Source organism: Aristolochia californica, unplaced genomic scaffold (assembly GCF_029961685.1).
Source record: "Aristolochia californica isolate CCGP_79_NKW_82.1479 unplaced genomic scaffold, dmAriCali1.0.hap1 SCAF_9, whole genome shotgun sequence".
NCBI classification, from domain to species: Eukaryota; Viridiplantae; Streptophyta; class Magnoliopsida; order Piperales; family Aristolochiaceae; genus Aristolochia; species Aristolochia californica.
Window position 1 is genome coordinate 29,499,569 of NW_027182290.1, and position 24,778 is coordinate 29,524,346.

General features: G+C 35.7%; 2 protein-coding genes across 4 annotated transcripts; one reads left to right on the forward strand and one right to left on the reverse strand.

Annotated features, from left to right (window-relative positions):
* Nucleotides 1–156: 156 nt before the first annotated feature.
* On the reverse strand, nt 157–3,227 carry LOC137942017 (OVARIAN TUMOR DOMAIN-containing deubiquitinating enzyme 4-like). 3 transcript variants are annotated; one of them, XM_068787683.1, is made up of 7 exons: nt 2,971–3,227; nt 2,441–2,519; nt 1,631–2,252; nt 1,364–1,488; nt 1,109–1,149; nt 867–965; nt 157–663 (listed from the first exon to the last, which is right to left on the reverse strand). In XM_068787683.1, the coding sequence occupies exons 3-7, from the start codon at nt 2,214–2,216 to the stop codon at nt 492–494; spliced, it is 1,023 nt and encodes a 340-aa protein (XP_068643784.1). In that variant the 5' UTR covers nt 2,217–2,252; nt 2,441–2,519; nt 2,971–3,227; the 3' UTR covers nt 157–491. The 3 variants fall into 3 exon arrangements, with proteins under 3 accessions (XP_068643784.1, XP_068643785.1, XP_068643783.1); XM_068787684.1 differs by lacking the exon at nt 2,441–2,519 and having other exon boundaries at nt 1,364–1,485; XM_068787682.1 differs by lacking the exon at nt 2,441–2,519.
* A 7,433-nt stretch (nt 3,228–10,660) lies between these two features.
* On the forward strand, nt 10,661–24,053 carry LOC137941662 (protein cornichon homolog 2-like). Its single transcript, XM_068787165.1, has 4 exons — nt 10,661–11,028; nt 11,733–11,914; nt 13,980–14,102; nt 23,819–24,053. The coding sequence occupies exons 1-4, from the start codon at nt 10,954–10,956 to the stop codon at nt 23,886–23,888; spliced, it is 450 nt and encodes a 149-aa protein (XP_068643266.1). The 5' UTR covers nt 10,661–10,953; the 3' UTR covers nt 23,889–24,053.
* The last annotated feature ends 725 nt before the right edge of the window (nt 24,054–24,778 follow it).

Here is a 24,778-nt window from a genome sequence, read left to right on the forward strand (position 1 = left end):
AAGTTCCCAAAAATAATTTCTCGCTCTAAGAATTCATGCTATCTAGTGAATGGCATTCATTCCATATAGACAATTACTTAAATTTTGACTTCACCTTGATAAATTTGATCCCCAATCATGCAGTCACTCAGATTTGGACACAACTACACACACACAAGGGAAAGAGAATATTCAAATCAACCATTCAACAAGTGGGATCCCCTAAACATGAGCCAACTCTAATGGAGTCTCACTTGATTTTTTCTGCATCAGTGGGCTCAAACTCCACAGTTTACAGTTATCCGTGTGGTTAATAGTATTTACAGAAATTAGCTTTTGTGTAAGCTTTTCTCTAAAACCAATGAGAATTTCACTTTACCCGAACACAACATCCGCTGCCAACCATGGGTGAAGATGCAATGAATGCCTCCAAGTGAATCCTGAAATTGAATTAAACAACCTCTACAGAAAGCATCATACCCACCAACTCATTTTCTAGCTTTTGTTTTAAGCTAGAGTCTCGATTTTCGACCCTTCTTCCCAGGAATCTGCAATGCTTCATAGTGGCCAAAGCCATGATAGAGAACTGTAATGGGGTTGTCCTTCTCATATTCTTGGCCATACTCTGCAATGATTATCAACCCTCCAGAACTCTCATCATGCATAAAAACTGTGATTGGCATCCTGTAAAAATCTAAATTAGTGTCCACAGGCTTTCTTATCTTTTCTATACTTTTAGTTCTTAAAACTTTCACATTTAGAAGTCAGTAAGAATGTTCCTTTTCCCCTGAGAAGGACATTACGAAAAAAACTAAACTAACTAAAAACAATATAACAGAGGACTAAAATAAACAACTAAAAAAATATAATAATGGAAAAGACGTAACTGGAGTACATGTGATGCCATGAACAATTCTGGTTCTCCTCCCCATACATGTGGCTTCCTTATTTGTTCAACATAAGTATCAAAGTCACCCTCAACAAACCTGTAGGGAATACAAACCCTATCAGTTAATGCCTCAGTGAAGCTTACAAATCAAGCATCTAACTGCTAATCATAATCAAGGATTCATTTTAGCTCATGGTTGTCAAACCTTCGTTTGACATTATTAGTTTGTTAAGAACTCACCATTCTGTTTCTTCTCGTCTCTTTACAAACTCATCCGCTACCTGCAAATTTTAAAAAGAAGTCTAAATCAGATTCGACAAATTTGGAACCCTGAACAATTTGAAAGTTACAAAAACACTACTAAAGAAGGAAAAAAATTTCAAAATAAATAAAAACAGCCAAATCAGTAAGTAAGAAAAATGAGGACACTCATTTTAATGCAAACAAAGTCAGCAATCATTTTTGTAAACATCAGAAAGTGGATAAAAAACATACTCTAGCCCGCAACTCATCTGCTAATTGTCTTTGAAGGATTTCATCTGGAGCTGGCTTCCCTGTTCTTAAGCAAGCACCATGAGCCACTGATCGAAACAAGCACCTTCCATCTCCAGGAATTCCTGCTGGCCCACTCTAAGGCAATTAAACTACTCTGCTTTTCATCCTTTTCTTTCTAACAGATTTCAAATATAAAAAAGAGAAGAAGCTTAATGGAGTTCAAATCCACATGGCATAAGATGTTTCGACCATGGCAGTAGTTCTCACCGGTTATAGAATAATCTGTATAAACCTTCTTCCCACATGAAGGGCTTGCAGGGGGTGAACTGTTTTTCTCGTTGTTAGTTTCTACAGCTTTGGCATAAACAGGCTGGAAACTTGAGATGCCAAGACATACTCCAAAAACCATTCCAGCTGAGGAACCACCTTTTACCCAATTTTTTGAACCAACTTTCCAACTCATTTTTGCAATACTTCCGTGTTTTGGCAGAGAAAGCCGCAAAGTCAAGTTTCGACACCGTGATAACAAGCTGAGATGGGAGATGTGCTGGTGTCCTGAAGAGCTCAGACTGTTCATAATTAGAGGGTTCCTGCTTCTTCCCTTCATTGAAGAATCCGAGCAAAAAGAGCTCAGCACTGAGACTTGAGCGAGAAAGGAAGAACATGAAAAACTCCTGCAGAAAGTTACAGATGCATATCTTTGTCGAAACTGCTCGCAATGGAAAAGAGAAGAACATGACTTAGAAGGCAACCTGGTTCTTGCATATATATTGCTTAACATTTGCTTTCGATTAATATCACAACGATAAGCAATACCTCTCCCACAAGTAGTGAAAGAGAAAGACACTACCATATTAACCTACTCAGCAACATGTAGAGCTCTGTGTGCCTGTTCACATGAGGTAAAAATTAACACATGTGGCATAAAAGGTAATTGGAGTTCTAGCACTACTCTAAACACATCAAACATTTCAATCTCCAAGTAAATACATATTTTTTAACTTCGAGTCTATATCGGACATCCTCAATTAAGATTCCAGAAGAGGAAGAAGAAATAGACACGCAGATCCAACGTACCCTTTGTTAGGGAGATTTCAAATGTTTGATAAGGTTTTCCTAGGGCTCGGATATCTGGCTGGTAACTACAGCACATTATCTGCGAAGGAGTTCATTTTTCAATAAAAAAACAAACAGTCCATCGAAAATTTCTATACATAGATGCTGCATTTATATAAAATTACTAGTATCTTCCCAAAGGCGCGCTAGAAAATCCAGCTTTAAAAAATATGAACTTCATTCGACCTTGGACACAATGGACACAATAACGCCGAATCAATCAAGCCTGGACAACGTAGACTGGAACATCTCTCGCTCCAATCAGCAGGGTCAACCAGACATATAATCTATAACTAATTTTTCTCTCTTCCTAAAAGTTGAACATCTCGATTTGTTTTTTTAGCCGGAACAACAACAACAAAGAGGAAAGAAAAGAGGGCACCGACGAGATGATAAAGCTGACTCAATCAAGGAACAAAAAGAAAAAACGCAAACGCATGAAAACAGAAAAGAACAGTATCCAAGTGAGCAATAAACTAAGGAAAGAATACCTGCAAAAGGGAAATCACTCGCCGGAAGCTAGAGAATAACGTCTCCCCCTGCTGTCATCCATTCACATTTACGATTCTGGCTTTCGTCGGAGGGAAAGATACAAAATTATTGATTGATGCTCAGTGAACAAGGGCTCCAAGTTTGTATCCGAGGATAGCTGCTTCAGGATTCTACTGGCAATTTCAGAGGATTGAATCAAATATTACGAGATCGCCATTCGGGAACGAGAACTCCTGTGCACGGCGTCCGGGCTCCAGCGCGGGGCGCGGGCAGTAACAACTAACGAATGGGTTTTCTAATATGAAATGGTAAAGTTAGAAGCGATTTTTCATTTTTCCTTTGGATATTATTATTCTCAACCTCCCAAACGAAAGCAGATAATAGAGATTAGTAAAACCCTACAATATGTTAGAGTTAAGATAATTAATAGTTAATCTTTTAATAATTTTTTTATAATTAAAAATTAGATCAATCTTTACACCCAAATGTACAAAACATATAATTAAGTTTTCAACATTTACAAATCATGTCTTAACCCTAGCGAACTTAAAAATTGTAGATACTCGTGTAACACAAATTTACTTAATTATATTTACAATAATGCTATTATCTCAATTTTATCGTTTAAAATTCGTACAAATATCAACATTAATAGGATAATAAATACATGTAAAATAAGAAGAAAATTATATTTAAGTAGTCCAATTTTAATAAAATCACTTAAGTTTAAATGGACTTAGATTCATACTATTTTTTTCAAAATGGCCCATTGGGATTCTAAAGGTACCTAGCTTTTAGAAAGATATCTTTGTCCTCTTTTTTTTTTTTATCTTAGAAGTAAGATAATTAATAGTTAATCTTTTAAAATTATTTTTATAATTAATAATTAGATCAATCTTTATACCAAAATTTGTCAACATTTACAAATCATGTCTTAATCCTAGCGAACTTAAAAATTGTTGATACTCGTGTAATACAAATTGCAGGAAGGGGCTGTTAGTGCTCACATAGGTCAAGTGAAAGTGAATTTTATTACATTGTCACTTGACCCAGATACGTTAGTGCATGCACTGGGCGCTAATTCAAGTGGATGAGAACTCATCCACGAGTAAAGTGGGTGAATCAGGATTCACACCAAAATCTTGGTTCAACCACTTGTACTTGCATCCTGGCTCGCTCTCCCTTCTCCCCTTCGCTCTAGCTCTTGACCCGCAACAACTCTACGTCTCCCCCTTCGACCTTCCTCTCCGACTTTCTTGTGTTAGGCCGAGGAGGAGGATGACTTGTGGAATTTCGGCGACACTCACACCGAGTTCAAAATTTTGATACCAAGTTCTCAAATCGACAACGATGATCACACATTGGCGTCATCATTGCCTATTAATTGATAAAAATAAAGAAGATAAGAATAAGAGAAGTTGAGATTGTCTCAACTTGTAACTCTATAGTCATGTAAACTCTCATAGAGATAATCGTTATCATGTAAAACCTTATCATTTTGTAACCTATAAACAACAGTATCAATGAATGTAAAGAATCGAGTTATTTATTTATCTCTTTGTATGTGGTATCAGAGCTTTAGATCTCTCTGATTTATTCTCTCTGCTACCGCCATCGCCGACGATTCACATCTGAGCCTCAACCTCTCGACACTGAGTTCAGCCTCTGCAGATCCCCGCAACTTTGTTTGTTCTAAGGTCTCTACAACGTCTACCCTCTGCAAACCATCGACAACGGACTTCTTCTTCCCTTTGTTAACCTCGTTGCCGTCAAGAACCATCGCCCGTCGAGCCTCTACAACCCGTCGACAACGCCTTCGTTGCCGTCACTCTACTAACATTGCGGGACGTCCTACAATTTCCAGAGCCGGCAGCACCATGCCACTACGCCACCTCGTGCCCTCCCGCTACCGCCGCAGGTATTTCTCCTCCCTCTCCTTCTTCCAGTATTTTTATTCTTCCCTCAACCTTCGATTTAATCAGAGGTCTAATTTAAATCCGGGAAGAAGAAGAGCATACATGTATGTATGGAAAAAAATGAGTTTATATTCATGGTTTTTTAAGATTCTTGAATCACTATTCCCAATACTCATGACCCAAGCACACCGCGGATGGTACTCCACATCTACAACTCGATCAAACTCACCTCCACAAATTATTTTAGCTGGAAAGCTCAGATGGAGGTTATTCTTTATGGTTATGATTTTCTCAAGTTCGTTGATAGTTCTTATTCTTTGCCTTCTGCCACAAAGATGATCAATAATCTTGTTGTTCCAAATCCCTAACACACTACGTGGCTTCGTCAAGATAAAATAATTTTTTGTGCTCTTATCGGTACTCTCATGCCATCCATTATTCCTCTTATTACTCACTCAAGCACCTCTCATGAAGCCTGGAATATTTTGGCTAGTACATATGCTCAACCCTCACGTGGTCACATCAAACAGATTAAGGAACAACTAAATCATACCACTAAGGGGTCTTAATCTATTTCCGAGTATATGCAGTATATTAAAGCGCGGGTTGATGAACTTGCGGCCCTAGAAAAACCCATGGATCAAGAGGATCTCACTGAGGTAATTGTGGATGGGCTCGACAATGAGTACAAACCACTTATTGATACTATCAATGGTCGTGACACGCCAATTTCTTTTAATGAGCTGCATGAAAAACTCATCAACAAAGAAGTCTAGGTACATGTCCAACAAACTCACTCCTCTCCACCTCCAGCCTCTGCAAATACTGCCATTGCTCGCTCCAATTCCGACAAGTCCTATAATCGTAATCAACTACAGCAAGGGGCACCCTTATCCTGCCCATAGCCAAGTACTACCTCAGGTCTCCACAACATCTTCACTCTGGATGGTCGATCTCAACCTCGACCCTATCTCGGTCGTTGCCAGTTGTGCTGGGAAAAAGGACACAACGTTACATTGTGTCCTGTCTTTTACCAGATGCAATAGTCTTTGCCGCCTTCCTAGGCTCTTTGCACCCCCTCTCATTGGTAACCTCGCCCTTAGACGTCATGACAACCACAAACTCATCTTACAACCACCACCACTCTTACTGGTTCTCCTTGGCTTCTGGATAGTGGAGCATCACACCATGTCACCACCGACTTAAGTAATCTCTCTCTTCATACTCCTTATGATGGTACTGACGACATTATGATTGGTGATGACACAAGTCTTCCTATTACTCACATTGGTTACAAATCTCTCCCTATACCCTCTTGCACATTTTTATTAAATAATGTTCTTTGTGTTCCCACCATGTAAAAGAATCTTATTTCTATTTCTAAATTTTTTCAAACTAATCATACTTCCATTGAATTCTTACCTACTTCTTTTCGTGTGAAGGATCTTCATACGGGGGTAGCACTTTTGCGAGGTCGAACTAAGGATGGTGTGTATGGATGGCCATCACTCCCAAGTCTAGTCTCCACCAATAATTGTTTTCTCTAGTGTCAATACCACTTTGTCTGCATGACATCATCGTCTAAGCCGTCCATTGTCTCCAATTTTTTGACACATCGTATCCACTTTTCAATTAGATTTATCACACCCTCCAAATTTTAATTTTACTTGCAATCCTTGTTAATGCAATAACAACCACAAATTACCGTTTTCCCAATCCACACTTGTCTCTTCTTCCCCTCTTGATATTATATTCTCAGATGTCTGGACCTCTCCAATTTATTCTATCGATAATTTTAAGTATTATGTTATTTTTTTATCATTTTACAAAGTATATATGGTTTTACCCACTAAAAAAAATCACACGTACTTGAAAACTTTATCCGATTTAAATCTATAGTTGAAATTTTTTTTGGTAAACGGATTAAGACACTTTATTCTGATAATTGGGGGGGGATTACGAAGCAATGTCCTTTTTTTTGCGATAAATGGTATCTCTCATCTTACGTCTCTTCTTCATACACCCGAACACAACAAGTATTCTGAATGACGACGTCGTCATATTGTTGAAACTGGTTTTTTTCTTCTTTATCATGTCTCCGTACCTCTCTCTTACTGGTCATATGCCTTCTCCACTGCTGTCTATCTCATCAACCGGCTTCCAACATCCACGCTCAATCTTCTTTCACCCTATGCCAAACTTTTTGGCAACCCTCCTAACTATTCTAAATTACTCAATTTTGGTTGTCTTAGGCTTCGACCGTACTCCTCTCACAAACTCACTCCACGTTCCTCTCCGTGTGTTTTTTTAAGGTATTCTACTACTCAAAGTGCCTATCTATGTCTTGACCCCAATACCTCTCGTTTTATGTGTCGCGTCATATTCAATTCGTTGAGCCTATCTTCCCCTTCACTTCACTTTAGCCTCATCTTGACCGCCGCTCGTCTGACACATTCTCCCACTGGTGTTCATCTGTATCCTTCCTCTCGGCTACTGGCACATCATTTGTTGCTTTAATCCCTGCGCCCTCTACCAGCCTCGTTCACAATCCCACACCTCACCCCTCTCCATGACCAAAACCCACTCCAAACCACATTCCCACATCGACCAAGCCACTCCCATCATCCCTACCTACTTCCTCACTTCCCCGTGTTATTGTCACCTTATCCAAGAACAACATTTACAAACCTATCCAAAAGCTAAACCTCACATCCCAAGTTCCTGCATCTGCCAGCCTATAATTGTAACTCAAACTCTCACCAATCCCAAATGGCATCAGGCTATGTCTAATGAGTATGGTGCTCTTGTTCGGAATGGTACATGGAAACTTATTCCCTCGAATCCCTCGCAGAATTTAGTTGACTGCAAATGGATTTTTCTTACTAAATATATTTTTGATGGCTCCATTGACAGGTTTAAGGCTCGTTTAGTTGCCAAAAGGTTTCACTAGCGCCCTGGAGTTGATTATCTTGAAACATTTAGTCTTATTATCAAGCCTACCACCATTCACATTGTTCTTAGCTTTGCAGTAAGTTGTAGCTGGTTGCTTCGACAACTTGATGTTAATAATACTTTCTCCAAGACACTCTATCTAAGGATGTCTTTATGACACAACCACTGTGTTTTATTGATTGTGATCATCCGAATTATGTCTACAAACTTCGTAAGGCCCTCTATGGTCTCAAACAAGTACCTCGTGCTTGGTAGCATGAGTTGCACCAGTTTTTCATTACCTTAGGTTTTACCAACTCTCGTGTAGACTCGTCTCTATTTATCTCTCACACAAGTTCAGTTGTATTGTATATTCTAGTCTATGTTGATGACATTATTATTACATGAAATAATGATCAAACTATGACGACGTTCATCCATCTACTTGCTCAGAGATTTTCAATTAAGGATTTTGGCCCCTTGGCTTATTTTCTCGGTATTAAAGTTGTTCCTCATTCTCAAGGCCTACTTTTGTCTCAACGCCGGTATATCTCTGATCTCATTGCTCACACATGCATGACCAATGCAAAATTTGTCGCTACACCGCTTGCCACATCATCTACACTCACACTTCAGTTTGGCACAACACTCTCCGATGCATCTGAATATCGAACTATTGTTGGGAGTCTGCAATATTTGTTTCTTACTCGCCCAGACATTTGCTTATTTGGTAAATAAGTTATCTCAGTTTATGCATTGCTCCACTACTAATCACCGGGATACTGTTAAGTGTTTGTTACGATATCTTTGTGAGACTCTGGATCATGGTATTGTCTTACATCGATAATCTTCCTTGACCCTTCATGCGTTCTCTTATGCTGATTGGGCAGGTAACAAGGATGATTTCACTTCAACCGGTGCCTATATTGTTTACCTAGGTCATAATCCTATATCTTGGAGTTCTAAGAAGCAAAGACTGTGGCTCAATCCTCTACCGAGGCGAAATATCGATCTGTGCAACCACTGTAGCTGAGATCCGTTGGATTTGCTCTCTTCTCAATGACCTTGGTATTTTTCTTCTGCAACAACCAGTCTTTTATTGTGACAATATCGGTGCTATAAATTTATGCTCCAATCAGTCTTTCACTCACTCATGAAACATATAGCTTTGGATTACCACTTCATTCGAGAACACGTCAGAGTGGTGCTCTTTGGGTGATTCATGTCTCATCTGTTGATCAATTAGCAAATGCTCTCATCAAACCGCTTCCCCAAACACGCTTCCTCTTCTTGGAGACTAAGATTAGAATCTCCTCTTGGAGCTTCATTTTGCGGGGAGATGATAGAGATAAAGAAGATAAGGATAAGATAAGCTGATATTGTCTCAACTTGTAACTCTACATGAAGATTACAAAGACTCCAAAACTAGTAATTTGGACCTAGTGGGTGATGACGATGTGGGAGACGGAAATGATGCGTGTCTCCCGCCTCACGAGTTTTTGGCAAAGCAATTCGCCAGGACCCGAATAACCTCTTTTTTTGTTCACGAAGGGAAGGGAAGACGTGGAAAGGCAGGGATTTGAGACGCATGAGGAATGCGATTTGGGAGAAAACTGGTTTTGAGGATTAACAGAGTCATAGTTTGTGTGAGAGGATGGGGAGAGGAAATTTTTTAAAATTTCATTTTGACAACTCTACCATATTCCTTTTTTGTTGTTTCTAAGAATGGTTTTCTTCTGTTTCCTCTAGCCGATTCAGAGGAGATGATTCGTGGTTGTAATTCTAACTGAAAAAAGATGAATGTCTTTTAATTCTCATAAATATAGTATTTTTGTTTTTTTTCCTGATTTTGTTCTCAACTAGAACCTATTATCTCTCACAAATCAATGCAAAAATGAAAAGAAACGAACGATTCTTATAATTTTTTAACGGTTCATCCTAAAGGGCATTTTGTATTGATTGTATTATCTGTAGCCTACGTGAAACTAGAGATTGAAGTGGTTGGTATACAACGAAAAATTGCAAAAGCTATTGATTCAAAGACACTCTTTTCAGTCAAATCGAAGTTTAGAACTTTTGATTGCCAATTGCCAAATTGCCCCCTAGTTATAACCAACCAACTCTGGTTTTAAGTTTTCCTCCTTAACACATTTTTCATTTTAGGTACTAACATATGAAAGTGTTTTTCAATGACCACACTAACACCAACAAGTCATTCACTTAAATTTTGGGTATTAATATATGAAAGTAAAAATTTAAGTGAATTATATTTGTAATTTACTTTCCCTTCTAACTTACAGAGTGCACTAACAGGTTTTTGTACACTTTACGTAATGTAAGAGAAATAAACTTCACTTACAGAGTACACTTTATTTTAAATAGGTGATTGAATTATATTTGTATTATTTTTATTTTTATTATTACAATGTTTGCATAATATGCTGGATAATGAATTTAAACAAATATAACTGCGTGTATATACACGTTAGTTTAATAGTGAGAATTTAAATACTTTTAATATAATAATTGTATTAAGTTTTTGGATATTATAAACGTAAGTATTTGTGTAAATATTTTATAATATCCTTTTTATATAATTATTTCATATTTAGATATTACAAAATTATAATTTGATTATAATTTTAATAGTATAAAAGCACGTATTTGTTTAAACATTATATTTAATAGATTTTATTTATTAAATAATATTAATTTAATTTTTTAAAAGTTATATATATATCAATATTAATGAATAATTTTCACGTTCACTTTCACTGGGGAGAGTATTTTACTTTGCCCCTTTCTTTCCCCGGCACTTACAATTAGTTACAAAGGACTGACCCCCTGTCGAAAACCGTGAATGTACGAGTACGTCCATTTTCCAAATCTCGGGAGTTATTCTGCTGCAAGCTCCCCATGGCTGTTGTTACTGATACCCTCCAGAGAACATTTTCCTAAGTAGAGAGTGAAATCATCAAATAAGTGGCAAGCGAAAGTTCCGCTACCTTAAACCCTTGGCGCTTTTCCGCCAGAATTTACAGATCCCAGTGAGTACTTCCAGCGAGCTGATGTTGTTTGGATGATTTCCCGCTTTGGTGAGCTTGAACGGCGTTGTATCTGTTTTGACTGTCGATCATGGCTTGGGAAGTTCTTCTATGGCTAATCTCCTTTTTCTCTGTCATCGCACTTCTCGCATTGACCGTCTATCAGGTATTCCGAGTGCTAGATTCCACAAATCGTGCCCTCCTAACTTCATTTGTGTTCTCTCGGTTTTTTTTCTTCAAAATTGTTTGTATTTTTGTTTATGGCAATCCCTTTTAGAATGAAGAGATTATATTTATTGGATTGGCTGGCCGTTTCTTTCCCGAAAGGAAGGATGTAAAGAACTTCTAAATTTTACATTCCTCCTTTTTGCATCCGCCTTATCAACGTATTTTGCGTTTCCTAGTGGGTTTCTCCCCAAATATTGAATTCCATAACGTTTTGTGAGCTTTTTCTGTTGTTACATTTATGTGAGAGTTGACTTCACATCTTCCAGAAGCTCTTCAGCCATCTTACGTCAATTAGTATTTTACAGGTTTCGTTAGTACACACTTTACTGATGAATAATGTCTCTTGCAGTTAATGTAATTGTTTTGGTTTTGCATTTTATTTCGTGATTTTAGTTTATTATTTTGTCTGAAATCTCTGGAGAAAATTTCAAGTTATCTTGACTTTTGATTCTTGTTATTTGGACTTCAACCAGCATCACTACTGCTTGAAGTTTACTTACCTGTGGTCGATAGTGTGGAACTGGTGTGCAGTAGTTGTTCATTATAGGACGTGTAAACATATGTTAAGTTCTCTTGCATTGATGCTGATGCTGGTTCTTCAACTTGTGTTTCTGACATCTTACTTTGAACTGTTTGTTTCAGCTTATCTGCTTGTCAGACTTGGAATTTGACTACATTAACCCTTATGATTCATCCGCTCGTATCAATACAGTGGTCATTCCGGAATTCATAGTTCAAGGAGCTCTATCAACTATTTACCTCCTTACATGGCACTGGTTCATGTTTATGCTAATGGCACCTCTTACTTACTACCATATCAAGTTGTACGTATTACCCCTTTTGTACTCTGTCATTGTAACGTGGTGCTTTTTACTTATTTCTTTTAGTTAACATTTAGCTCTCATGTTTTTTTATGGTAATGGTTTATTTGTTATGAAGTATCCTTGTCAATCGTCAGTTAAATTTATCAAAAAGGATTTAAATGAGATGGACTTTTCCAACTAAAATTTCTAAACTTATTCGATAATTTTCTGGTAAATGATTGGCACTGGTTATATTCCCAGTAATGTTTTGGTTGAGCAGGGAAACATAATAAGTAAAATGATGGGTTTTCACCTTTTTATTAAATGTTTTTAAGGGGCAAGACAAGGTGTTCTAACAGATGATGGAATGATGAACTTGGAATTCTAGTTGATTTGAGCCATCATGCTGTGTCGATTTTGAGTAATGATTTTATTGCTCTAAATAACTCGTTCTCATTAGTACTAAATATTTGTAGGTTGGGAGGGGGGGCGGGTGGCTGTTGTCTTCGAGACACCAGGGTATGGGGTTCAACATTTGAACAAAATATTACTAAAGATTTAGACATTAGTTGTCTTCATCCTGAAAAATAGTCATGCTTTTATTGCAATCTCTATTGATTAGAGTTCTCTAAATTATTGAAACTCTTAGGCAGATTTTCTATATTTTTATAATTTACAGTTTCAGCTCTAGAATTTTTGATGTTTCTTTCTCAGCAAAAATCAATGATGGAGATATTTCTTCACAACCTTATTTAGGTAGCAGTCTTTTACATTATTTGAACTGATTCCATAGAGATGTTGCTTGACGGCCTTATTTTGGTTATGACGTTTCACAATGTTTCAACTGATTCTTGAATCTTGTAATTTTATGGTGCCTCACAAGTATCATATGTGCTAAATACTTGTTTTTAAATTTCTTGTCTTTCTTGTTTGAAGAGCATAATTACTAATTTTTAATTCTACCCTGCTATCTACTTCTTATGCTCATGTTTCATCAATCAATAAAAAAGCATGTTAAATCTATTCCAATTGACATACCTTGGAGGAATCCCACATCTTGTTTTTTCCCTTCAGCTTGAGAATGTGGATTACTGTAGGAAACAATATTGTTGTGCACTGTTTCCATGGAATAGCTGTATAAGGCGCAAGGATTTTCATCTAAGCAAAGAAAAGGAGAAGGAAAACAGTGTGGATATAAATGTGTTATTTGGATTACGTTCATGTAAGACAGCTATGACAAACTTGTACATTTTTTAAGTGTGGTATGAGGACAGTTCTGTAGGAAAAATGACCTGGTTATCTCATTTTGAATGAGTTGCTCTGGGTTTATGGAATTCCCTGATTGCCTTGTTTAATGGAATGGCTGGCGGGTCTTTACTTATACTACATAGAGCCTCTAATGTCTGTATCATAAGAACTGTATCCAATATTTGAGAATGGAAATTTGAGGAGATTGAGTGTATCCAATATTTGAGAATGGAAATGTGAGGAGATTTGAGTGTCAACTTTAGGGTGGTTGTGACTGTTTGATATTTCCAAGATCCATGTCTCTCTCCTCTGATGTTCCTTGTTAAGTTGAATTCAAATTGAATGTTTGAGTTTCTCTATTTTTCTTCATATTCTGCACAGAGGCAGTTGGGAACTGCTTAGGCTCAGGTTTCTCATTCTTGTACTTCTGAATTGACGGTCTCCTAATCCTTCATGTCCTATTCACTTGGTGATGAATTGAAAGAACTGCCATTAAAGAAAAAAATAAGTGATTTGAAATAATTTAAAGCCTGGAAATTTGTAAGTTTGACAGCTACATAGAATAACTGAAAAGTCATACAATCAACTGAAGTTCATGTGATTAATTTGAGAAATTCTGCAGTGTGCTCATGTCCAAATCACATCTAATACTCCCTGGCATTTTCTATTATTACTGGTCGAGTTCACACTCACATGGGAGGTCACAGTTAATTGTGTTGATCTTTCTCAGCTTTATATCAGTTTGTCTGAAATTCCTGATCTGTAATTCCATGTTTTCACTTGCATTTTAAAATACTCTATGAATGCATTATATGTATATGTTTTTTGTACAATTCAGGTACATGCAAAGGAAGCATCACATAGATGTTACAGAGATCTTTAGCTTACTTAATGGGGAGAAGAAGTATCGTATGGTCAAGCTTGTTTTCTATATGATTCTGTTTTTCATAGTTATATACAGGTGTGTTTATACTCCATGATATATTTCTAGCTCATATTCACATATATCAATATGTTTTGGATCTTGAGATCTTATGTTGTGTATTTCTTCTTTCCACATGCATGCTTTGATAAAGTTGTTGAATGTTTTATACTGTTGCTACCTGATTGATGTTATGTGAACGCCACATGTGACTATGTGCTTATTGATGACATCAAGATCCTCTCTCCATGCCTTAAAAAATTCCTGTTTGTCATTATGTACATTTAGTAAAGCAACATTTTTTTTTTTTTGAATGGCGGAATTTTTAACTCATAAACTGAAAATACAGCCCTATGGTCAAGGTGGCAAATAGTAAATATAATAAGTAAAATTAAAAATTTGAGTTATATATTACAAATTACAAATAGTACACTTGGTATGGAAACTTTAGAGTTATACTATGGATTGAACCTTTTGTATCAATTGTCAAATAGGGGTTTCTGGTGTGAGGTCTTGGTTAAAGTCTCACTGGGAGAAAGGGACATCATATGTGTTTGTATAATCAACATTTTACGAATGATATTTTGAAGTCATAATTTCTAATGCATGAGGTGTGATTCAAGGTGTTCAATCTTGTTATGAGGTGTGATTCAAGGTGTTCAATCCTGTTATGAGGTGATGCAGTGCGAGAAATATCTAAGGATAAAGTTACTCATATTTATGAAAGAAGAAGGAAGAAAAGGATTCAATTAAAAAAGGATTGAATTTTATATTTTAGGACAAGTTCAATTGAAAAATTTCTCTAAGTTGCAATTTCCTATTTTAAGCATTTTGAGATTAGAAGTTTTAACAACGCAAGTAACTTGCTGTTTTAGTTAAAGCTTTCCGTTAGAAAGTCTTACCAAATAATAGTTTCCTATTTTATGTTTAGGTTCTTGTTTCCAAATTAGTGTAGCCTAAAGTAAGCAAGTCTTTAAGTTAGAAACTATTTCCTGCTTTGATTTTCTTTTCCGGCAAGTAGAACCAGATTTCGTAAGTCATGATAGGAGTTTTCTGTTTTATTGATTTATATGCCTATGAAAACCTTCATACGTATCACAGAAATCACTTTTTTGCTATTGAATAAGGTTCTAGTTTTTGCTCTCTTGGATAAACTTATTCTGTGTTTTTTTATCTGTTTGCTATTTTTCTTGATAGCTGTAGAAACTCAGTTTCTGTCCTTCAAGTTTTAACCATCAAACTTGAATTTCAGATTGTAAATTTTTTTAGTTGTTACTGAAATCTAGGTTACCCATACTCTAGAGGAAACATTCAACTTTGTTATTCCTTGAATCTAGACCACCGTGCTATGTCAGGAGGCTAGGCATAAATTGGTGATATATAAGGCATTTTCTTTTGTTCTTCAACCTATATGTTTTCTTCAAATGAGAACAAAATTAATTTTGAGGACACTCCAAAAAAAAAAAACATAATGTACAACTATCCTTAAAAAGGACTAATTATTGTGCTGTTGACAATCGAAGTCCCCAAAACCCTTGTTATCTCCAGGAACATTGAGAATAAGGGCTTGTTAGTGCGCCTCTGGGTCAAGTATTAGATTACATTGTCACTTGACCAGGATGCTTTAGTGCACACACCGGGCACCAGTTCAAGTGGATGAACCCGTTCATCGACTTGAACTCGCGTCTTAGCTCACGAAAGTGGATCTCGCTCTCCTCTTGGCGCTCTCGCTCATTATTAATTTGGTTCATTATCATGCATTTTTTTTCAATTATTTTATTTTTTATATTGAATTAAACTAATAATTTTTAAATTTGTGGAGATATATTATTAATTTATACTACGTAAAAATCTATCTTATGTTATTAATAAAAATTTATATTTATTTATTTATTTATTCTATTCATTATTTTTATTACTATATTAAATTAGTGATTTAAGAGTGGTAATTAAAATATTTTTAAAGTCAGCATTTGATCAAGTATTTTTAATAATTATTCTCTTTTATAATAATTAATTAAACTAATGATTTTTAATTTTGTGGAAATATTTTATTAATTTATACTACGTAAAAATCTATCTTATGTTATTAATAAAATAAAATATTATATTATATTTATTTATTATATTAATTATTTTTATTACTATATTAAATTAGTGATTTAAGAGTGGTAGTTAAAATATTGTTAAAGTAAGCAATTGATAAAGTATTTTTTAAATTATTATATTTTTATCATTAATTAAACTAATGATTTTTAATTTTGTGGAAATATATTATTAATTTATACTACTAAATATCTATCTTATTTTATTATTAAAATATTATATTATATTTATTATATTCATTATTTTTATTACTATATTAAATTAGTGATTTAAGAGTGGTAATTCAAATATTGTTAAAATAAGCAGTTTATCAAGTATTTTTATTTAATTATTCTATTTTTATCATTAATTAAACTAATGATTTTTTATTTTTTGAAAATATGTTATTAATTTATACTACATAAAATATATTTTATGTTATTAATAAAATATTAAATTATATTTATTTATTATATTCATTATTTTTTTAGTTTTTATTTATCTCTTTTTTATAATTAATTAGTGCCGCAGTTAATTGTCACACGTAATTATTGTATTAATTTAGTCTAAACGGTAATTTATCATAATTTATTAATGAAGTATCTTATTTAATTAATTAGTATATTAATATATTTTAATACTACATTAAATTACTTATTAGGGTTGTAACCATGTTTGTGCAGGTTAATTATCTATTTTGGTATATGATCTATTTAGGATTATTATAAAAAATAATTTATTCTCTTGTTTACACTATATTTTTCATTTGGGCACTAAAACACAGGAAAGTGTTTTCCAGTGCACTTTACATCTACCACACTAACACCAACAAGTGATTCACTTTCACTTACACTAGGTTATTCACTTTCACTTACACTAGGTAAGTGCACTTACTCCTAAATGTCAATCAAATAATTGCATGTTGCTTCTCAATGAATTGTATACTGGCAAATTCATTGATTTGGACCCAGATGAACTATCAGAAACTAATGCAGTTGTTATGTCTAAAATGGGTTATGGGTGTGTATGGATAGTTAATATGTTTTTTATACAGGTAATGTTCTGTATGTTAGTCCTTTTAAGAGGAGCATGTATCAAATTCATGCAATCCTTACTGACCCAAACCTATGAATTAAATGCAATGGGGTGTCCCACATCAAATTGATATTATTTGCTCTATTTATGTTTATTGTTGAGTATATTTCTGATTCGGGCCTGATCTGATGTTTATTTTGAGGATTGGTCCTGTTTCAAATGAACTGCAGAAGAATAATTTTGATGTTAATTGAATTCAGCTAGTCTCCTTTGTCAGTCAACACTTTTACTTTCCAAGTGTTTGGTAGCAATGCGCAATGACTCTCCATGCTTGTATGAAGAGCACTGACTTGCCTAGGGTGAGGTTATTCTTGGTCCTGGTTTCTCAGATATGCTCGAGGTAGTGAATGTTACTCTTTGAGTAGCGATCCCTATGATAAATTTGGTAGAAACAATGCAAAAGTTGTAAGTGAGAGGTAGTAAAATAGAGAAGTAACTAATGGGGTAGTACGTTGTTAGTTGGATATAATCTCCCATAAATTGATGTCAAGAAAACTCTGTGGTTATTAGTTGGGAAAAAATGCCTTTTAAATTTAGCTAATTATTTTGGATGGACCTAGACCCAACTTTAACATGGCATAAGAGTAGGGCTTTTAATAGTTTATACCTGTTTATGTTGTCTAAATCTCAGGCCTGTTATCCATTTGTGAAGTTTGGATGTGAGAGAGGGTATGAGTGGGAATAATCCCACATATAATAATATTTAGAAAAATCTTGTGGTTATTAGTTGGAAAAAACCTTTTAACTTTGGTAGTCATTTTGGGAGGGACTTGGACCTAACATTAACATATGTAATGAAATTGGGTTTATGAGTGCCTAATTGTAGGAAAAAATTTGGAGGCTATGAGATATTAATTATGAAAAAATTCAATTGGTTTAAAAGAGATTACACATGATAACGTAAACTGTGATTCAAATTTAAATACTGCATGAAAAGTAAATCATTTTGAGAGAGGGAGGCTACCTGAGAGACATAGAAGTTAGTGAGTAAATTGTGGGTTGAACTTAAAAAAGTGCAAGCAACACAAATCATTTTCACAGAGGGAACATAGAAAGGAGAGATACAAGTTAGAGAGTGATGAGGGAAACCTTTCGTCCTCAAGGTATGGAATTCCTTTCCCAGACAATTTGGGTTATGTTCTTACCTACCAGACATTATCGGATTTAGTTATTGGCACTTCTATATGCCTAAATGAAAATGGGACTTGTTCTTTGGAGGATCTCACAAGCTGCTAGTTAATCAAGTTCCATTGATGCTGTGATTGAAAGTCTCTGTGATATTGCAGTGATCAAAGCTAGTTTAGGACTATGAGGAAATCCCAGGTGCTGTTATGAGAGAAAATTGGAAATCATTCACTTTCAGCAGTCAACAGAGGTCTGCCTCCCCCTCACACGGTCAATTAAAGCTTAACATTGATAGTAGGTCTTGTGGGAACCCGAGACCTACAGGTTTTGGGGAGTTATTTGTAATTAGACTGGAAGCACCCTACTTCTATGGGCCTCTTGGAGAAGATGATTCAACTAGTGCAGAAGTTCATGTTTTTTTAACAGATATAATCTATAATAGCCCATCTCTGTCCCACTAATTGCAGGGGAGCTTGACAATTGTATTTGGATGGGTGAAGGGGGAACTTAACTTCCCGCAAAGAGTTGATCAACAGTAGCCTCATCAAGTTGTGTGGCCTCAGTGCTGGCATTTGCATTCAGGAATTTGGTAAATGACATACCTTACTCACATCCCATGGGAGCTTTGGCTGGAAAGGAATGGTAGGCAGACACATTGGACGTTGTCATCGAGAAAATCTTGAGTTTCATTCTGGCTGGATCAATATGCTACCTAAGTTTGGAAGCCTTCAAGAGGGGCTTCTCCGAGATAATTGGAGTTTGGTGGCCCAAATATCAGCCCTCGAACAATAAAGATTTCAAAGTGGATCCCTCCCCAGCTGACACAATTAAGCTTAACTTTGATGATTGTGCATTGGGCAATCCGAGTCCCACAGGCTTTTGTGGAGTCTTCCATTCTCATGAAGGGACTGTCCTTGCCTCCTATTGTGGACCCCTGGGAATTGCGGACTCCAATACTGTTAAAATCCAGGCCCTTTGGCACGGCCTTCTCATTTTCAGGTCATTCTTTAGTGGAAAACTATGAATTGAAGAGGATTCCAAGGAAGAAAAATAAAGGGTAACTCTCAGAAAATGTAACATCAGCAGATATACAAGTCTCTCTAGCTCGAGGGTCATAACATCTATACCCTTTCTGATTATGAGAATACCCAATAAAGACACCAAACAGAATATCACGATAACTTATCAATAATAGGACCATACAATGAACTAAACACATAAGAGGCAAATTCCCAGGGAGGTAACTGAACAACTTTCAATTTTGCTGCTAAATATGCATCGGAATGCACCCTCAACACAGTGCATGACTGGTGATTAATTAAATAACAAGAAGTGACAATTGCATCTCCCCAAAAAGCTTTAGAAACATGCATTTTGAATAGAATTGTAAGAGCTACCTCAAGATGATGTCTATTCTTCCTTGGGCAACCCCGTTCTAATGGGGAGTATACACGCAAAAAGTTTGCCGACTATTATCTAAATGAAAAATATGAATTGAAGAGGCATATTTTTGACGTTCAAATTATACAATCATCGTATATCTCTTTCCATGTGAAATTTAAAATTTATTTGCCTTGTCTTTATTTATTTTTGCATTTCAAATTTATGAAGTGTTTACATATGTTTCATTAACCTTTAGATTAATAGAAGTGTGAAGCTGAGTGAAAAAGAAGGAGAAAAGAGATGTGAAGAAGAAGTGGGAGAGAACTGTGTGAATGAGGCAGCATTTTGTTAACTCCCTTGGATCCCTAATCTGGCTTTGTTAATCACTTAAAGAGAAATTACACCAAAAAGACAAAAAAGCCCCTCAGTTCACTCATGTGTAATACAGCCAGAAAACACTCAAATGGTTGAACACCCCACAACCCTCCCCCCTCCCCCCTTCTCTATGTAGCACTACCACCAGTACTTTATACACTGAAATGTCCAACTATCCTTGCTCTCTAACAAGAAGTGTTCTAAATTTACAATTGTTGGATAACAAGATTTCCATGACTTATGAAGGTTTATGGGATTTGGCTACACAAACAATCTTTCATGTTTTTGTTGCATTCAATTTTTTGCTAAGATATGAGATAGACATACAGTAATATTGGATTATATAGAATTTGACTTACATTGGGTACGATTGATATAAAAAACTTGGGTGTATATATTTTAACAAATAAACATGTATATGCAAGCACTTTTGTATGTGAAAAATTGTAATATATTTTAGTTTATGATATTAATAAATATCTGTTTGTAATATATGCTGGTTGAACCAATGGGTCAACTGGTTGAACCTCCTCAAGCAGAAACTGTACCCTAGCTGGTTGGACATATCAGTTGGGTTAAAACATTGCTATCTCCTTTTGATATATAAAGTGATTGAGTACAACTACACACATACCCTTATGACTAGAAACATAAAGAGAGCTTTGAGTGAGAGGACAGAACTGCCCTTTCACTACTGGCTGCTGTAAAATACATTAATCTTGTGATACTTAGTAGAACACAGGTCTCTGTAAAACTCAATAGTATATGAGTGGAGCAGACAGTTAAGAGGGTGAGTTCTATGACATTTAAGAGATCCATCTACTCAGACCTTCACCTTTAGAGCTAACATGCAGCCAACAATTTCTTGCTGTAAGCTAAATACTATGCAAGTGTCTGAAAGAAAGAAAATTACTTTTCTTTGGTCTTTTCAGGTGAAAGTAAATCCTATACTTATTGGAAAGAATTTAACTCCTCCATAGCTTTCTTCTGGGAAGCATCATGACAAGTTCCCTAAATGAGTTAGACTCTTGAAAAGAGCAAGTAGGCGAAACAACAGCAGATAAGGCAAGGAATAACTAGTATGGAACTTTGTTGACTTGTAGCCATTGTCCACAAAATAAGTTAATTACTAGTACAGAAATTCAAAATATATGTATGTCATGCATATGAACTTGGAAACCCAATTAGTCCAAGTTTTTTTACTTTAAAAAGCAATTAGTCCAAAATTTCAAAATTGTCTATTTTGGAGCATTAGGAGCAGAATGCCATGGTTGGATATCACTTTACTACTGTGGCATCTGGCAGTATAGCAGGTTCAAAAGGAGGTTGAGATCAAACAAAAAAAGAATTAATTAGAGTGCAAATGTCAAATTTCTGCAACTAATCACATTCCTGGGTCCTCTGGCTGCGGTCATCTCTTTTGATCTCAAGAGGAGGTAATTCTTTAGTTCTTGGGCTCCTTGGTTACTTGTGAGATCATAGAAACTGAGTTTAGATCTCTTTTGTGTAACCTAAAGATTTTCAAATAAAAGTTCATGGGGCCCCTTGAAGTGGAGGGTGATTCTATGGTTGCTATAAACCTGTTTTTAAGAGGGCTGGGTCCTCGATGCCTGTGGAGATATTGTTTTGCTGAAGTTCAGTGTTACCATTTCCAATTTCCTGGTCACAGACTTATAGATCAGCCAATAACTTAGCTCACTCCTTTGCTAGGGAGAGGGTCGATAAATAACTGATTGTTGTATGGCAACTGGATCCCCTGGCCTAATCTTGTTTGTTTTGCTTGTTTTCTTCAGCTGTAGTTTGCTTTTTTTTCCTCTTTTTTTAACCAATAAATTTTTTTCTCAAAAGAATTTCAATTTCAACGACGAAAACTCAAAAGGCAAAAATTCTGACAGCCTTGGCATTATGCCATGAGGATTAATTTTAGTTCTCATAGGAGACTTGCACTATACTAGCACTTTTATTGTCCCCCTTTCAAGTATGGGGAGACTTATGTAGCAATTGGTGATGTCTGCTGTGCCGTGGTTTATTTGGCTGGAAAGGAATGGCCGCACATTCTCAGCTAAGACTGGGTCGGTGGGCAGGCTCATTGTGCTCTTGGTCCATGCCATTCTGCAATAGACTAATCTTTTTCATGAGTTGGAAGAGCTCCAAGCTGCCATCATGCGAGAGAATTGAAGATCGATGGCTCCCTTGAAACTTACAAATCTAAAAAGATCACTAAGTGGATCCCTCCCCCTCAAAGACATCTAAAGCTGAACTTTGACTGAACTCACTTTGGAATCCTGGCCCTGCTGGATATGGGGGTGTCATTCATTATCATGTTGGCAGCTCTCTCATACCATATTGTGGCCCCTTGGCATTACTAGGATAAAGTGGAGGTTCATGCCCTCCTAAGATGGTGTGAAGATATAGGTCAAGTATTTATGTTTTCCATCAATAATTGGAGGTGATTCAAAAAGCATAATTGGTTGGGCTAAAAGGGACTGCCCTTGCAGTTGGAAATTTGACTAGGAATTTATGCAGATTGAAGACCTTGCCACTCACATTGATTTCACTTGTAGGGGTGTCAATTTTATCCGCTTACTTGATTTTTCATCCACCGTTTATTAAACAGTACAAAACATCTTACCCGTATATGTAATTGGGTAATTTTACCCATTTATCATTTTACCGTTTATTAAACGGAACAGAAATGGATAATACCTATTCTATACTCGTTTACCCGTTACATATTATGTAAGGGTATTGTTATAATTTCCTTATATACCTATGTAGGGGGACCTTGTTATATATGTCGTTATATGACTTTTTACTTTCTTCAGATATTGTAAACATGTTATTTTTTTTCTAATTTTTAAGAAATTTATACATTTTTATTAATTTTTACTATTTTTTTCGTTTATTTACTTACCTGTTTACCCGTTTAACCGGGTAGATAAACGGAACCAGAATGCCTTCAAAATAATCGGATAGAATGGATACGGAAAACCGGAATGGTAATCAGAATAGTAGATGGAATAGCCTATTCCATTTTGTCCGTATTACCATTTACACCCCTAATTGCTTGGACCAATATTCTGAGGGAAGCTAATCCTATGGTGGATCAATTCGCTTCAGCTGGTCATAATCAGTTGGAGCTGCAGATCAATCTCAAATTTTCATGTTCTGTTGTTTAATTTATCTTAGTGTCTGTATTTTGGGACTTCTTGTGCCCTTTCCTTTTTCTTCTCAATAAAATTTCAACCCTTTAAAAAAAGAAAGAGAGAGAGACTTGCATTAGACTATGTTTGGTTGATTTGTTCTAGTCAACAATCTTATACCTTGTCCTAGGATCTAGTGAGTATTCACAGACTGAAGATAAAAAAAATGAAATTTGCAATAATAACTTTTATTATAATTATTACTGTCATTAAAAGATTAGCAGTAGAATGATGATTTCTTATGAGAAGTCTTGGGTTCAAGTCTCAACCGGGCAAAGGGGTCATGTACTGGTGTTGTGTGTGTTAGTTATCATCATTAAAATAAAAAGTGCAGTCCATGATGGTTGTTTACCCAGAGAAGGGGCTTATGCTTACCCAAATTTAGACACATGCTCTGTTAGTGGCTTTTGCTGCAATTTATGGGTTCAGATGATCCCTTGCCTTGATATTTTTTTGCATATGACTCTCTTTTATGTTTATTTTTTGCAGGTTGGTCTCCACTGCTGTTAACTCGCTTATTGATGAAGACGATACTTCAATGGAATCTAGGGTTTATTGAAGTGTCTGTGATCAGTTGAAATCTGCTTTTATTGTAAGTTTGTGTAAGCCAATGCAGATGTTGACTATAACATAGCAAATGATGTTTCTTTCCCTCTCTCTCTCGGGTACATACATTGAAGTTCTTTGTTGAATCAAGCATCCTGATTCATCCTCTTTTTTTTTTTTTGTTTGTCCCTTTTATTTTGATTTTTTTGTTTGATTTGTTTTCAGTGATTTTGCATTTTGATGTGCTTGTATGAAGAAAAGGCTAAGGATACTGTTTTGTTTCTTTCTTTCATATGGTTGAGGTTTGTTTTTTTTTTTATACAATCGTATGAAGATTTGTCTATGGTCGGAAAGGCCTGTAGTGGATAACAACATCTAGAAAAAACAGGAAAGCCTGAAGGAAAGGCGAAAGATTCTGCAAAATAAGATCAGTATGTAGTTCAAGATTTATGGTTCATCTCCATGCTCTCTTCCCATAGAGCATAAATTTCTTTATTTTTTTTGTCAAATATGGATTCTCCTATTAGATGGACCAGTCTTATCTGAAAGTTCAGCACGTTGAAATTCATATTTGAATAGTTCTAGTTATTTGTCAAATTAACCATCTTTTGGTTTCTTTCAAAATGATAGTTTTTTTGGTGCTAGCAAAAACTTATGTTTGACTGGAGATCCTATTATATGGCTCCCTGTCAGTGAGAAGTTTCTCAATCAAAGTCAATTATTCTCATGAATCAGTTATTAATCATGGTTGTTTTGATGCTATGTAACAAGCCTCAAGACGACTGGATTTTGGGTGGTTTAGGCTAATCATTTCTTATATGAAATACCAACAGGAGTTATTTGTGCTTGTATTGATGTCTTTGCAGGAAACGCAGTAAGAGTTTTATTGCCTTAACATTTTTT